This window comes from Pseudophryne corroboree, chromosome 1, assembly GCF_028390025.1.
Source record: "Pseudophryne corroboree isolate aPseCor3 chromosome 1, aPseCor3.hap2, whole genome shotgun sequence".
In the NCBI taxonomy this organism is placed as follows: domain Eukaryota; kingdom Metazoa; phylum Chordata; class Amphibia; order Anura; family Myobatrachidae; genus Pseudophryne; species Pseudophryne corroboree.
Genome location: NC_086444.1, coordinates 40,756,357 through 40,771,883, shown reverse-complemented (window position 1 = coordinate 40,771,883; position 15,527 = coordinate 40,756,357). Strand labels below are relative to the sequence as shown.

Genomic DNA, 15,527 nt, shown 5'->3' with positions numbered 1-15,527 from the left:
CTTCAGCCCTCGGTCAGGTGAGAAGTCTGAAGCCACCACAGAAGATAAATCATGGCTTTTGGCGACTAACGGATCCTCTGGTGCATGTGAAGATGCCATCTGGACCATTTGTCCAACAGATCCAGCTTGAAGGGCCTTGCGTGTAACCGTCCGTACTGCAGCGCCTCGTAAGCGGCTACCATCTTTCCCAGAAGGCGAATGCATAGATGCACCAATGTCCGGGTTTGTCTTAGAACATCCCGCACTATCGACTGGATCACCAATGCTTTTTCCAACAAAAAGAATACCTTCTGCGCCTCCGTATCCAATATCATCCCCAGGATCAGAAACCTCCATGTTGGTTCCAGATGAGATTTTGGCAGGTTCAAAATCCACCCGTGATCCTGGAGTAGTCGGGTTGAGAGGGCAATGTTGACTAACAACCTCTCCCTGGATGGTGCTTTTATAAGCAGATCGTCCAGGTTCGGTATTATGTTCACTCCGTTTGTGGAGGAGAAACATCATCTCTGCCATTACCTTGGTGAACACCTTCGGTGCCGTAGAGAGGCCAAATGGCAGGGCCTGGAACTGGTAGTAACAGTCCTGTAATGCAAACCTTAGGTAAGCCTGATGAGGCGGCCAAATCGGAATACGAAGGTACGCATCCTTGATATCCAGAGACATCAAGAATTCCCCCTCCTCCAGACCTGAGATCACCGCTCTCAGAGACTCCATCTTGAACTTGAACACCCGTAAGTACGGGTTAAACGACTTGAGATTTAAAATGGGCCTTACCGAACCGTCCGGTTTCGGAACTACAAACAGGATGGAATAATAACCCTGGTTTTGCAGCTGAAGTGGAACTGGAACAATGACCTGAGTTCGTACCAGTTTCTGAATTGCTTGCTGTAAAGTCATACTTGCTTCTTGAGAAGCTGGTAAGCCTGATTTGAAGAATCTGTGAGGAGGGAGTTCCTGAAACTCCAGTCTGTAGCCCTGGGCTATAAGATCTTTGACCCAGGGATCCTGGCATGACGTTGCCCATATGTGACTGAAGAATCTCAAAGGGGCTCCCACCTGCCTGTCTTCCAGGCAGTGCGGTCCACCATCATGCTGAAGGCTTAGAGGAAGCAGAACCGGGGTTCTGTTCCTGTGAACCTATAGTTGCTGGTTTTCTGGGTGTACCTCTATTGCCTTTGAAGGCCGTAGAAGAACCTTTGGTTTTGTTTTTAAACTTCGCTGTCTGAAAGGACTGCAGAGTTGGAGCAGTGTAGGATTTTCTAGCAGGGGAAGCTGCGGAAGGAAGGTATGTAGACTTACCCGCCATAGCCTTGGATATCCATGAATCCAGTTTATCTCCAAAAAGGGCTTTACCTACGAAAGGTAGGCTTTCCACGCCTTTCCTGGAATCCACGTCCGCAGTCCACTGGCATAACCACAAGCCCCTGCGTGTTGACACTGCCATGGCAGTGGTGCGTGCGTCGAGTAAATCAATTTCCTTTATGGCCTCCACCATAAAGTTATCGGAATCCTGTATATGCTGTAGGAGTAAAATTATCTCCCCCCTGGATAAGGAATCTAACCCATTAATAAGATTACCTGAATTTAGCAATGGCCCTAGAGATCCATGCACAAGCTATAGTGGGTCTCTGGGCCACCCCCGCACCTGTGTACAGAGATTTGAGAGTGGTCTCAATCTTGCGGTCTGCAGCATTCTTCAAGGAAGCTACCCCGGGAACAGGTAAAACTATCTTATGAGACAGCCTAGAAACCGATGCATCAACTATCGGTGAGTTTTCCCATTTTTTCCTTTCATCCTGAGGGAACGGGAAGGATGTGAGTAACTATTTTGGGACCTGAAACTTCTTGTCAGGATTTACCCAAGTTGCTTCAAATAGGGAATTTAATTCCTTAGATGCAGGGAAAGTAGCTGAGTATTTCCTTTTCACATTAAAATAAGATTCCTCCTCGTCCTCTGATACCTTATCAGGGATGTGCAGGACATCGCTAAAAGCTTCTATCAGGGCCTGTATACCCTGTGACAAAGCTGTATCCCCCCCCTCCCGAGTCCACCTCCCCCTCCTCTGGGTCTGATACATCATCATCAGTATCAGCCTGCATGATTTGGGCCAGAGTACGCTTCTGTGGACAAATGGTAGGGGTCTGAGATGCTGGAATGACCACTGAATCTCTATTCATCAGGTCATCAACAGATTGCCTTAAGTATTGCATCTCCTTCTCATTCTGGGATAATTTATTCAAAATATTTCAAATCATCCCTTTCAATGAATCTAACCATACTGGTTCAGATCCACTACCCTGAGAATGTGTACTATCCTGAGTACTCGGAAGTGATCCCCCAGATTGAGAAAAACACTACTGTGCATGATACACACTCCTTTGACAGTTAACCCACAGAGAGCCCTCTAGGGAGACACAGAGTCTCCCTCTAGCCAGACACACAGCGCCCCTATAGCTAAAGTACAAGTTTAGCTGGGTCGCAAAATAAGTACCCTAAATAGGGTTTAGTATACCAAATATTGCTCCTCCCCCCTTGGCATGACCCCCTGGTACCGCTGAGGTGCTCTGAAGTCCTTGTGGAGGAGCTGCCCTTTCCTGCCAGTCTGCCTGTGTGGGAAAATGGCGCTGGTGAGCTGCTAGATCCGCTCATAGTGAAGCCCTGTCCCCTTAATGGCGCGCGGTCTTCCCGTTTTTCATATACTGGCTGAGGTAATTTCTGTTCTACAGTGGGTTAAAACCCCTGTAGAATTGCTGCCAGTGTGGGTATATGTGTGTTGTGGCTTCAGCTCGCCCCTCACAGCGGAACACACAGCACCCTGTATGCCTCTGAAGCCGCAGCCTGCTTGTCAGCGCTGCGCTCCTACCCCGTGTGCCGCCATTACAGCCGGCGACCTGCTAACGGGGACGCCGGCCACCTACTCACCACTCTTCTTACTTCTGGCTCTGTTAGGGGAGGCGGCGTGCTGCGGGTCTGTACGCTCGCCGTGGTGGGGCTTGCGAATAGGACCCTTAGGAGCTCAGTGTCCTGTCAGCAGGGAACGAGACCATTAACCCTAGGGAGGTTGGGCCGTTTCCCCCCCTAAGTCCCACGAAGCAGGCAGTCTGATGCCAGCCAGACCTGCCTGAAAACAATAAAAAGGAAAATAAATGCAGAAAACTCTTCAGGCGCTTCCCTAAGCATGACCGGCTCCTCCGGGCACATTTTCTAAACTGCGTCTAGTAGGAGGGGCATAGAGGGAGGAGCCAGCCCACACTATCAATTTCTCAAAGTGCCCATGGCTCCTAGTGGACCCGTCTATACCCCATGGTACTAATGTGAACCCCAGTATCCTCTGGGACGTAAGAGACATAAGGTTTTAACTATTCACAACAACTTGTATTTATTACCCGTGGTTAGGCTATCCTGACAGAATATCCTCTGTTCTGTACCTAGCTATCTTCAACCTACTCCAGACCTGTGACAAGCCTTAATACCGTGACAGTAGTGGTATATCTGTCTGCACACATACGTAGACCATGTGATGTGGCGCATACAAACCCTGTACTCACCAGTGGGCTTATCCAATCAGCCGCCTGATGAAGGATTTGAATCATCCACCTTATTCTTTTTCCTTGCACACCATAAACATGCCAAAGGCTGACCAGGCATGCTGAGGTTTTTAGTTCTACAACAGGTGGGGAGATTGCTTATGCCTTAGGCACCATGCAGTCAGAGGACTTACTCTTAGGCACATCCATGGGGTTGAGGCTTCCCAGCAAATCCCTCACGTAGAGCCCATCGCCATCTTCTTTGCTCAGCCAGTTGTTACATGGGAAGTAGAACCGCAGGTGAGGCCTATTCATGTCAGTCACAATCACTCGATCCAGATACCAGCCCGCGTTCATCCCTGTGTTATCATGCTCAATCCTAGGAACAAAATGGCAGCTCTCGGGTTACCATCACCATCTACAAATAAGTATTTTTTTTCTTTTGTGGGGTTTTTATGCAGAGAATTAATTTTGGACATGCAGCATTGGCAAATAACTAAAGTATAACTACATGCAATATTAAAGACTTATTAACGTTGGGTGGAGACCGGTGAGACAAAATAAAAATAAAAAAATTGTAACAAAGACAGCACAAATCTCACATGGGTTTAGATAACTCCAGGACTGTGGCTGGAGAGAATCCAGGCCAGGTGTTGCTGTTGGCCAGGGTTGAGAAGCAGCTGATTGCAAGCTCCTGTCAGTTTGAGCTAAAAGGGGTTCAGATAGGGGCCAGATGGGATACACCCAAGCATACTAAAAGAGCTAAAAGATGTGCTGGTGACACCTTTAACAGAATTATTTAACCAGTCCGTAAATACAGGTGCCATTCCAGAAGACTGGAAAAGAGCAAATGTAGTTCTACTGCACAAAAGTGGAAGCAAGGAAGAGGCAAGTAACTACAGACCAGTAAGCCTTACATCAGTAGTAGGGAAAGTAATGGAAAAACTATTAAAAGAAAGAGTTGTGGAATAACTTAAATCAAACAACTTACAGGATCCAAAACAGCATGGATTTACTGGTGGGAGATCATGCCAAACAAATGTTATTGACTTTTTTGACTCTGTGACGAAAATAATAGATCAAGGGGGAGCTGTAGATGTAGCATATCTAGACTTTAGTAAGGCATTTGACACTGTCCCACATTTGACACTGTCCCACATCGCACACTGCTAAAAAAAACTTGAAAGCGTGGGGGTGGATTATAAAACAGTTAAATGGATAAGAACCTGGTTGCAGGATAGGAAACAGACAGTTGTAGTAAATGGAGTGCAATCTATGGAGGGAAATGTTACCAGTGGAGTACCCCAGGGATCTGCACTTGGACCAGTTCTCTTTAATATCTTTGTCGGTGACATTACAAATGGTATTGAAGGGAAAGTATGCCTTTTTGCAGATGATACAAAGATATGCAACAGGGTAGACACACCGGGAGGGGTAAAACAAATGATTGATGACCTAGCTAGGCTTGAGAAATAGTCAAGAACGTGGCAACTACAGTTTAATGCTAAAAAATGCAAAATCATGCACTTGGGTCTCAAAAAACCCAAAGGCTAATTATAGTATCAAGGGTACTATAATGAAAACTACTGAGGAGGAAAGTGATTTAGGAGTCACTATTTCAAGTTACTTAAAGGCAGGAAAGCAATGCAACAACGCAATGAGAAAGGCTAGTCAGATGCTTGGTTACATAGGGAGAGGAATCAGTAGCAGGAAAAAAGAAGTAATAATGCCACTGTATAGGTCATTGGTACGGCCTCATCTGGAATTCTGTGTCCAGTTCTGGAGACCATATGTCCAGTAGTACATAAATACATTAGAGAGTGTACAAAGAAGGGCAACCAAAATGGTGCATGGCCTACATCACAAAACTTACCCGGAAAGGCTAAAAGATCTTAACATGTATAGTTTGGAGGAGAGAAGGGAAAGGGGGGACATGATACAAACTTTCAAATATACCAAGGGTCTTAACAAAGTTCAGGAGGGAAACATTCTTCAAATGAAGAGAAATATTAGAACTCGAGGACATACACTGAAACTGGAGGGGGGGGAGGTTCAGGGGAAATTTAAGGAAAAATTATTTCACAGAAAGGGTAGTGGATAAGTGGAATAGCCTCCCATCAGAGGTGGTAGAGGCTAAGACTGTAGAGCAATTTAAGCATGCTTGGGATAGGCATACGAATATCCTTACAAAGAATTAAGTTTAAAAAAGGGTTGAGATTACCTAAAGGATAAAAAAAAGCGGCAGACTAGATGGGCCAAGTGGTTCTTATCTGCCGTCAAATTCCATGTTTCTATGTTTCTATATAGAATCTAATAGATACACGAAGCACTGATCCTGATGGTGGTCAAGCTGCCCAGGTGATAGGCCCGGGGGTAGCTACTGTTAGGGATCCTGGACCTTAGTGTCCACTGGAGAACTTGTGTTTGTGCATTTTGAAGACTCTGTGATCCTGCTTTGCTGTACCTGACCTGTGAATCCTGCACCTGCTGATGTATCCGCCTGTGGTTGAAAGTAAACTTATCTTGGATTTTACTCGGGTCTATGTGATTCTTGTCACAGAATGTCTATTTACGATGTCTGGATCCACCACGGAGCAGTCCCATGCCTCACCCCACTCTTCCTTTTCCAGCTCTGCTGATGTCTGTGCCCATCGTCTGTGAGCGTCCTATTTGGTGGATGGACACCTACTCGGCTTTTCAGAAAATGGAAGAGCAGGATGGAGTGCGACGTGGGACTGTAAGCGCAAACAAAAACCCCAGCGGTTGCAATAGATAAAGAATGGAAGGTAAGTAACAACTTTAAAAAAAAGAAAGAAAGAAAATTCGAATTGAATTACACCTAAATCTAATTTACTAGTTTTATGGTAAAGTTGTGATTTAATAAATATTCAATTAGCCACAAGAGTCTGTAGTAGCCTCGCGCAAAATGTTCCTGCACAAATTATGGTGATACCAGTAGTGATAAAATCATTAACGGCGCGTAACGTGGAAACTTACCGCACACCTTGCAGCTAACTGATTCGCAGAACCTAAATTCTCATCATAAAAAAAAAAAAACAGCACGCAACCGTGAAAAAGATATCACGTGGGTTACGACACAGCTGCGCTTTACTCTGTCCAGATGGCATGTAGACGAGTTGCAGCCTATTCGTAAGAATTGCACACACCATTTTCTGCACTCAGCATGGGATAGGTATACGTTTATGTCGGCTGTTTTTGCAGCCGGAGGACTGGGGGAGGTGCGAATGCATAGATGCGAATGACTCTTTCAAATTGGACTGAAGTGTTAAGTGGTGTGCCACAAGGCTCGGTATTAGGGCCGCTATTGTTCAACATTTTCATCAACGACCTAACAGAAGGTCTAGAGAGCATGGTGTCAATTTTTGCAGATGATACCAAATTGTGTAAGGCTATAAATACGGAGGAGGATGCCGAGTCTCTTCAGAACAACTTAGTTAAATTAGAAGCATGGGCAGCGAAATTAGAATGCGCTTCAACACAGACAAGTGTAAGGTAATGCACTGTGGTAGCAAGAACAAAAATTACACCTACATACTGAATGGGGTAAAATTAGGGGATACTGTACTGGAAAAAGACTTGGGTGTTCTCAGATAGCAAACTAAGCAGCAGTACCCAATGTAGGATTGCAGCAAAGAAGGCCAATAAGATACTAGCATGCATAAAACGGGGAATTGATGCAAGGGACGAGGGTGTTATACTCCTATTATATAAATCACTAGTGAGGCCACACCTTGAATACTGTGTACAATTCTGGGCACCGTACTACAAAAAGGATATCCTGGAGCAAGAAAAGGTTCAGAGGCGGGCGACCAAACTAATTAAGGGCATGGAGACGCTGGAATACGAGGAAAGGCTTGCAAGGCTAGGCATGTTTACACTGGAAAAGAGGAGACTAAGAGGGGACATGATCAACATCTACAAATATATAAGGGGACAATACACAGAGCTTGCGCGGGACCTGTTTTTGGCCAGATCAACACATAGGACTCGTGGACACTCGCTCAGGTTAGAGGAGAGGAGATTCCGCACAACACGTCTTAAAGGCTTTTTCACAGTAAGGACGATACGTGTTTGGAATTCCCTGTCGGAGAGAGTAGTAATGGCGGACTCTGTCAACACCTTTAAGAATGGGTTAGATAAATTCCTAATGAATAAGGCTATCCAGGGTTATGGTGCATAGTCACGCATTATAGTTACTATAAATAGGGATAAAATGCAACGGCTGACATCAGCATCAGTCAAAATTTTAGACAAATCATCATGCATAGGAGACCACAAATAGGTTGAACTCGATGGACAATTGTCTTTTTTCAACCTCAGATACTATGTTACTATGTATGTATGCTACTATGACTCTGAATATGGGGAGGACTGGGGCTAGTTGCGTAGACCAAATGATCACAGTAGGCATCCAGAATTGAAACCACATTACGTGCAACACACAATCAGGCCCAATGGGGGGTTGTGATTCTCCACCACCCACTACAGCGTGATGATGTCAAACATCCTGGCGGAGATGTATCAAGCCTCGGAGAGATATAGGGGTCTATGTACTAAGCTTTGGAGAGGATAAAGTGGACGGAGACAAAGTACCAGTCAATCAGCTCCTATCTGCCATGTTACATGCTGTGTTTGAAAAATGACAGGAGCTGATGGGCTGGTACGCCACAAAATGGCCACCTTTGCTTCATAGGCGCCTGAAGTACTTTAGGCATTTTACAATTTGACACAAAGAAGTAGAAGTGATACTATAGAGACAACTTTTGCAATTATTTGAAGTGCCCTCATAACCAACGTCTAAATCCCCCCCACTCACCGCCGCCCCCCTGACATTACTGAAAATAAAATCAATCCATAGGTATGGGTAATGAAACACAAAGTGACTGCATCTGTGCCAGTAGGTATAACAACATAAGCATAACAGTGAAAACTGGTACATAGATAACTATGCAGACAAGTGTGGTAGTCAAGAGCAACCAGACACTTCAAGTGATTTATTTTATTTTTTTGTACTTCAGTTGCACAAAATGCAAGGGAACTTCTGATTGGTCACTTCCAACAGTCCCAGTTTTTACAGGGACTGCTCTGCTGCCCAGACTCTGAAAGGGGCGTGTCTTATATAAATGTGAATGCGGCTAAAACAGAATGTGGGTGTGGCTGGGTGTAGATTGGGCAGATGATAGGCAGGGATAGTAGGCATGGATTACATTCAGTGGCAAAGCCACCTTTTCCTCCAGTTACCTGTGAACCAGTTTTCCTGACACCTAAGCACAGCTGAAACCACGATCCTTACCTTATTTTCTTGATGGGTCCGACATTATTTGTTTTTACCCGAAAGACATCTGTTTTCGTCCTCTCAAACGCCGTTCTACTCCTACAACATAACATATGTTAGGGGGCTCAGCAACACAATAATGTGGGTAACAAGGGCACACAAACAGTACAATCCCGCTTACAAACAAACGACATATAGAAAATAGAGGACTTGCGTCGACTCCCAGCGTCCCTTGCATGCCATCTCAGGGAGGGGAGGAGGAAACTGGGAGAACTGGAGAGGTTCCAGGAGAGAATATTTGGAAGAAATGCAGTTATTATGAAGGTCACCTTGATCATTTCATACATTGCTTCCAAAAGTGTTTCTTGTGCGCGAAACACCGGTTACAAATGCAAAATTAATCAGGATTCCAGGGTGGACGTTGCCCAGAATCCCAGCAGGAAAAGTTTATTTTCCCATTTGGAGGAATTTCTGAAAACTGCTGCACAGCTCACTGGGCGAAAGTGTGCTGTAACCGCTAGCAACCATCCAGCTGTTTGCTTTTATTTTCTACTGTACTACAAAAATGCCAGAAAGGATCTGATTGGTTTCCATTGGTTACAGCACATTAATAAACAGTTACCTGGGCACCAGTTTTCAGACATATCCCCCACATGACATTTACAAGAGTACTGTGGGGGATTTTTATTAAGAATATATCCATTCATCCATTGCTCAGGAAACAAGGAGAAATGACTGACAAAATCCAGATTGGGACGGCTGAATGCTACATGAACTAACCAGTATAATTCTAATTTTAGAATTTCTAAATACCCTGACTAGTTACTGATACCCAGACAGATCCTAGACTTCAATCAATCTAACCAGTGGCGATTTTTACCTATGGGTTACAGAACTGCAGCCCTACCAGGGTAAAATCCGCCACCAAGCTCACTGTCAATGAATCTAGATGCAGTTCACAAGACTGCGCTGGCTTCACTGTGACTGGCACTGCAGTGACTTCCTGTTGGAAGTCTTACCTGCCAGTCACAGACACTACAGGCAGTCCCATTGGACGGTGTTTCTTCCCACCGGGACTGCCAGACCAGGCTGCAATAGGCAGAGAGCTGGCTTCCTGCACTTTCCTGTCTCGTCAGCACTAGCCGGCTTCTATGGGCTGCAGCCGATGCAGTCCATAGAAGCCGTGGTTTTGCACATTCATAGTACAGGTGCCAGGACCCAGGCGGCATAATTAAACTGTAATTAAAAGTGACAAATTACTTCAGTAAGTCATTCAGTCATCAATAGATGTCATCAAATTCCTCAACTCTTCAGCAAAAGTTAAATTAGTCTTTCTGATGGTCGTATCATCACTTGTTTATTCCTTTATCTCCTCACCCATCTTTGTAGGATGATTCTGGAACGATCAGTTAATAACTTTATCTTAGACACTTATGTCTAGAGTCGGTCATTTAAATATTTCCCTCTATACTTAAACGAATGCCCATAATAATTCCATAATTAGGCGTTTCCCACCTCCAGCCCTCAGGGACCCTAGCAGTGCATGTTTTCTAGATCTCCTAGTTGGTGCACAGATGGTGCTAATTTTGTCAGTTGTGATACTGTGGAGATCTTGAAAACATGCACTGCTAGAGGTCCCTGGGGACTGGAGATGGGAAACACTAGCATAAAGATTCCAAAATAAGTTATTATTATTATTATTATTATTATTATTATTAGGGAATATATGGGGATTGTTGAAGACAAGTCTGTAGTGTGAGTGTGACCCTTCATTCTTCTGGTGATAAACTAAATGCTAACATCTCATTGGTTACTTGGAGTTAATGGACATATTGCCATGGCATTATATAAGCTTATACGTGAAAATCACCCACAGTACCCTATATTCTTGCTTCACTATTTGCCAACCAACAGCACGTACAGTACATACAATCTACTTTATCTCAGTGAACACTTACACTTATAAAAAAAATACATTTACCTTAATAATTTTGCCATAAAAGCAACATTAGGAACCATGCAAATATTATTTAATGTTAAATTAATTAGTTATATATATATACATCCCGGCAGCCAGGATTTTAAAGGGTATGGGGGGAGATGTACTATAAGTGAAAGAGAGCAGAGAGATAAAGTACGGGCCAATCAGCTCCTAACTGCCATGTTACAGGCTGTGTTTGAAAAATGACAGTCAGGAGCTGGTTGCTTGGTAGTTTATATTTCTCTACTTTATCTCTCTCCAACGTTTAGTACATCTGCCTTTTAGTGTTATAAAGGGTGGAATGAAAAGGGAACATTGTGGTATTATTTTTAATTCTACAGAGAAAGCATTTTTTCCCACAGGCCTGCGTACAATATGTATGCGTTAAATGAAACGTGCATTTGATATGAGTAACTCCTGGCTCTGCTCTCATTATGTTATCACCGACAGTAACCCCCGTTGCGCAGGGCAAAGGGTAGAAGCGCTATAACCGCCAAATACATTTTGGGCGCCCCACAACTTTTGGCCCATTGATTAATCTCTCTGCCTCTGTGACATCTGAGTTCTATTATATGAGGGATCTGGGCGTGCTAGTTCTAGAATACAGAAGATCACAGAATTCATCTCTAAGGACAGAAAATACAACCTATTATTTTATCTACAGCATTGGATGGAGTAAACATTTTACAGCGTAACTGTGTCTGCAGTCTGACGTTATGGCAAAAATATTAAGTCAAAGTATTTTTTTATTAAATACATGAAAATTGCAGTCTTGCCCCGCTGTATTATTCTTACACCAAGAAAGGCCGCCTCTGGCCAGCCTGGCTGTTGTGGGATAACAACTCCCAACGTCACGTTATAAGGTGACAGACGGGCTGTGCAGTACAACAGTCAGGTGAAATGACACCGGCATTAGACAATGACATACAGTACAGTGCAAATAATCTAATTTCTCATGTATTTGACTACCAGCGTAACCAGCAAACTGGCCGCCAGCACACCGTAATAATCCTGGGTGTGGCACACGATAGTCTTCTCTTTGTACTGTGAAAGGAAAGGATTTAGCATGCATACACAGGGTCAACGTTTAGCCTGAAAATACATGAAGTTTCATATGTTGTTTTTGCCATACGGGAAATGGAACATAGTACATCGCAGTAATTACTATTGTACTGCAGAAGGTTCTATTGTCTTCACGTGGAGGAAGCCACATCGAGGGAGGCTCCAATATTCAAGAGGCAAGAATGCAAGATAAAGTATACCAATTCAGCAGATTGCGGCAGTGCCACCAGTTACCACAGGAATTGTGCAATACCGGCTGAGGCCACAAGATGGCAGCCTTCACCGACCTAGTGGTGATCGATAAGTTTTAAGATTGGGGGTAATTCTGAGTTGATCGCAGTAGGATCTTTGGGGGTAATTCCAAGTTGATCGCAGCAGGAATTTAGTTAGCAATTGGGCAAAACCATGTGCACTGCAGGGGGGGCAGATATAACATGTGCAGAGAGAGTTAGATTTGGGTTGGTTATTTTATTTCTGTGCAGGGTAAATACTGGCTGCTTTATTTTTACACCGCAAATTAGATTGCAGATTGAACACACCACACCCAAATCTAACTCTCTCTGCACATGTTATATCTGCCTCCCCTGCAGTGCACATGGTTTTGCCCAACTGCTAAAATATTTCCTGCTGCTATCAACTTGGAATTACCCCCATTGTGGGGAGATTTGCTAAGCCTTTTGAGAGAGATAAGGAGGAAAGCGATAAAGTACCAGCCAATCAGCTCCTAACGGTCATGTTACAAGAGCTTATAAGCTGGTACTTTATCTATCTCCACTTTACCTCTCTACAAGGCTTAGTACATTCCCCCTGTGTTTACAGCAGTGTCATTGAGCAATGCAGTTTACTTTATTAGCGATACAGACAGGGGAAGATTTACTGACACTTCTATAAAGGAAGAGGCTAAGGGGTAGATTTATAAAGATTCTATCTATAATTTTCTAGAATGCAATAGAGAAATAATAGCTAGAACAGATTGGTTGCTGTGGCAACACCACCACTTGTCTGTTTTAGAAACTTTACTAAATTTTACCCTGAGGTTGCTATTAGCAACCAACCAGATTCTAAAAATCCATTTATAGAGTTTACTAGACATATGATATGAATCTGACTGGTTGCTATGGGCAACACCACTCTTCCTTTTTAGAGATGTCAGTAAATCTACCCAGCAGTGCTTAGTGTTAGTGTTTCATCCTCTCTCTCCCCCCTCTACCCTTTTCTCTCTCCCTCCTCTCCCCCTCTCTCTCTTCCTCTCTCTATACCCCTCTCTCCCTCCTCTCTCTTCCTCTCTCTCCCTCCCCTCTCTCCCTCCCCCTCTCTCTCTCCCTCCTCTCTCTCTCTCCCTCCTATCCCCCTCTCTCCCTCCTCTCTCTTCCTCTCTCTCCCTCCCCCTCTCTCTCCCTCCTCTCTCTTCCTCTCTCTCTCTCTCTCTCTCTCTCTCCCTCCTATCCCCCTCTCTCTCCCTCTCTCTCCCTCCTCTCTCTTCCTCTCTCTCTCTCCCTCCTCTCCCCCTCTCTCTCTCTTCCTTTCTCTATTAAGAAAGCTGCTACATACAGAGCGCGTTTAGTTGAGTCACATTATTATGACCACCTCCTGCACCTGACGTCGGCAGCGCGTAGCCCATGAAGTACGTCACGTGTGGTGCGCTGGCTTGGTGGGTATATAAGGTGTGTGATAGGCCGCCTGCTAACATGTCACTCTCGGCTGTCAAGTGGCGATTTATCCAAATTGCGAAAAGGGCTGATTATCAGTTTTCATGCCATGGATTGCAGTATGTCTGACACAGCGCAGTGTGTGACCTGTCCGCGTGCTGCTGCGGTGAAGGTGTATCGTGACTGGACAAATGGCACCATTGCGAATAACCGGCGTGGAAACTGTGGAGCGCCGCATGCCATTGATGTGAGAGGTGAACGTCGGCTACGAGGTGCGTGACGGACGACCAACATGCTACAGTGGAGCAGCTCACCGTCACAATGACCCTGGGAGCTACCAGACGTGTGTCTATAACGACAGATCATCCCGTCTAGCTGCTGTCCGTGCTGCACACGGCGCTTACTCTGGCTACTAGCTGGTGGTCATTATAATGTGACTCCACCGTGTATGTGTGTGCACTATCCTTACATTTCCATCAATACATGTTTTCCTCAGCGCACCAAATCCTTCATATCTCTATTTGCAATTGACTTCGTTCATTGCTCTGTATGACTGCTGTTCACGGAGTAATCCCCTACAGAGACTGATTCAGAGTTAGGAGCAAAGCAAAATAAAAGGGGTAACTGTGCACACTTTTTTTTATGCATGCATGCAGGGTAAATACTGGCTGCTTTTGCATGTAGACCACAAATGCCCCACAATGTGCTAGAGCAGGGCAGCACTCCGCCCTATGCCGGAACTGTCCCTTGAACAGTGACATCATGCTGAGTGGATGGGGTCACCAGCACCAGGCAGCTGTACCGGCTGTGGGTTACATGCCCAGAGCTCTGCAACAGCAAAACACAGCAGCTGTGGGGCCGTGACGGTCCTTTGCCCCGGGAAGAAACGGCACCGCCCACCAGTGGTGCCGAGGGAGGGGGGGGGGAGGGTACAAATTACCCGGGCCCAGGTCTGATGGAGGGGCCCAGTGGGGGCCCGGACTCCCTCTCCATTACCTGGCAGCAGTAGCTTCAGCTCTTCTCCTCAGCCCTGCACATGCTGCTGTCTGCTGGGAAGCAGTGTGGCCAAGGAGGCACTTAAAATACAATTTTTTTCAGTATTTTTCTCTTAGGGTGCATGACAACGCCCCCTGAAAAGTACCTGGTCCCAGCCAGGCTCTCAACTGCCCTGCCGCCCACACACTCCTAGCCACACCTGCAGTGCAACATGGTTTTATCAAGGTGCACAGTTACTCCTTATTTTTTTTTTCCCAACTCTATATCAGCCCTATATTACCCTAGCCATCATCTGCTGCTCCTGAGATATACAGTGTATAATGCAGGCTTATTAGCATCACAAGGATTAAATTGCTCTAGAGTCGCACTTTGCTGCAGAATAGGAAATGAGGGACTGAAAAGCGTATAACGTGAATGGATCCTGATGAGAGCAGAACTAGCGGCCTGGAAAGGACTGTTAATCCTTTGGCAGGGCTAATCGCTGTGGAGGAGAGAGCGTGGTTCTCACACAAGGCGATGAGCGAGCCCGCCATTGTCTCTGCTCAGCCGAGCAAGCGCTCCGACAGATGGAAATTATGCAGACAAAACTCTAATTCTCGGCGTATGGCAAAAATAAAGCTTGTGAAATCCCATGTATTTTCTTTACCAGTCCCACTTCACTTTCTGTACAGAGTATAAAGGGATCGCTCCACTGCTCCTAACACTGGGAACAGTGCGGTTACCTCTTCTCTGTGCTGTAACAGGGATAAAACACAATACATGCACTTTAACCAACTATAACAACAAAAGGAGACAAAATGAAGGCACGCGTCAAATACATAATGCACACGCTGTGTTACTGTGATGTTTCTGGGCCTAATTCAGATCTGATTGCGGCAGCAAATTTGTTAGCTAATGGACAAAACCACGTGCACTGCAGGTGGGGCAGATGTAACATGTGCAGAGAGAGTTAGATTTGGGTAGGTTATTTTGTTTCTGTGCAGGGTAAATACTGGCTGCTTTATTTTTACACTGC

The 15,527-nt window shown here is 45.1% G+C and overlaps 1 protein-coding gene across 1 annotated transcript in view; it reads right to left on the bottom strand.

Annotated features, from left to right (window-relative positions):
- LOXHD1 (lipoxygenase homology PLAT domains 1) overlaps nt 1–15,527 on the bottom strand; it is a 391,860-nt gene that overhangs the window by 161,597 nt on the left and 214,736 nt on the right. Inside the window, exons 9-10 of the mRNA XM_063958520.1 lie at nt 8,843–8,923; nt 3,723–3,907 (exon numbers count right to left, since the gene is read on the bottom strand). Of these exons, the coding sequence (XP_063814590.1) occupies nt 3,723–3,907; nt 8,843–8,923 (266 nt within the window). The remainder of the gene's footprint in view (nt 1–3,722; nt 3,908–8,842; nt 8,924–15,527) is intronic.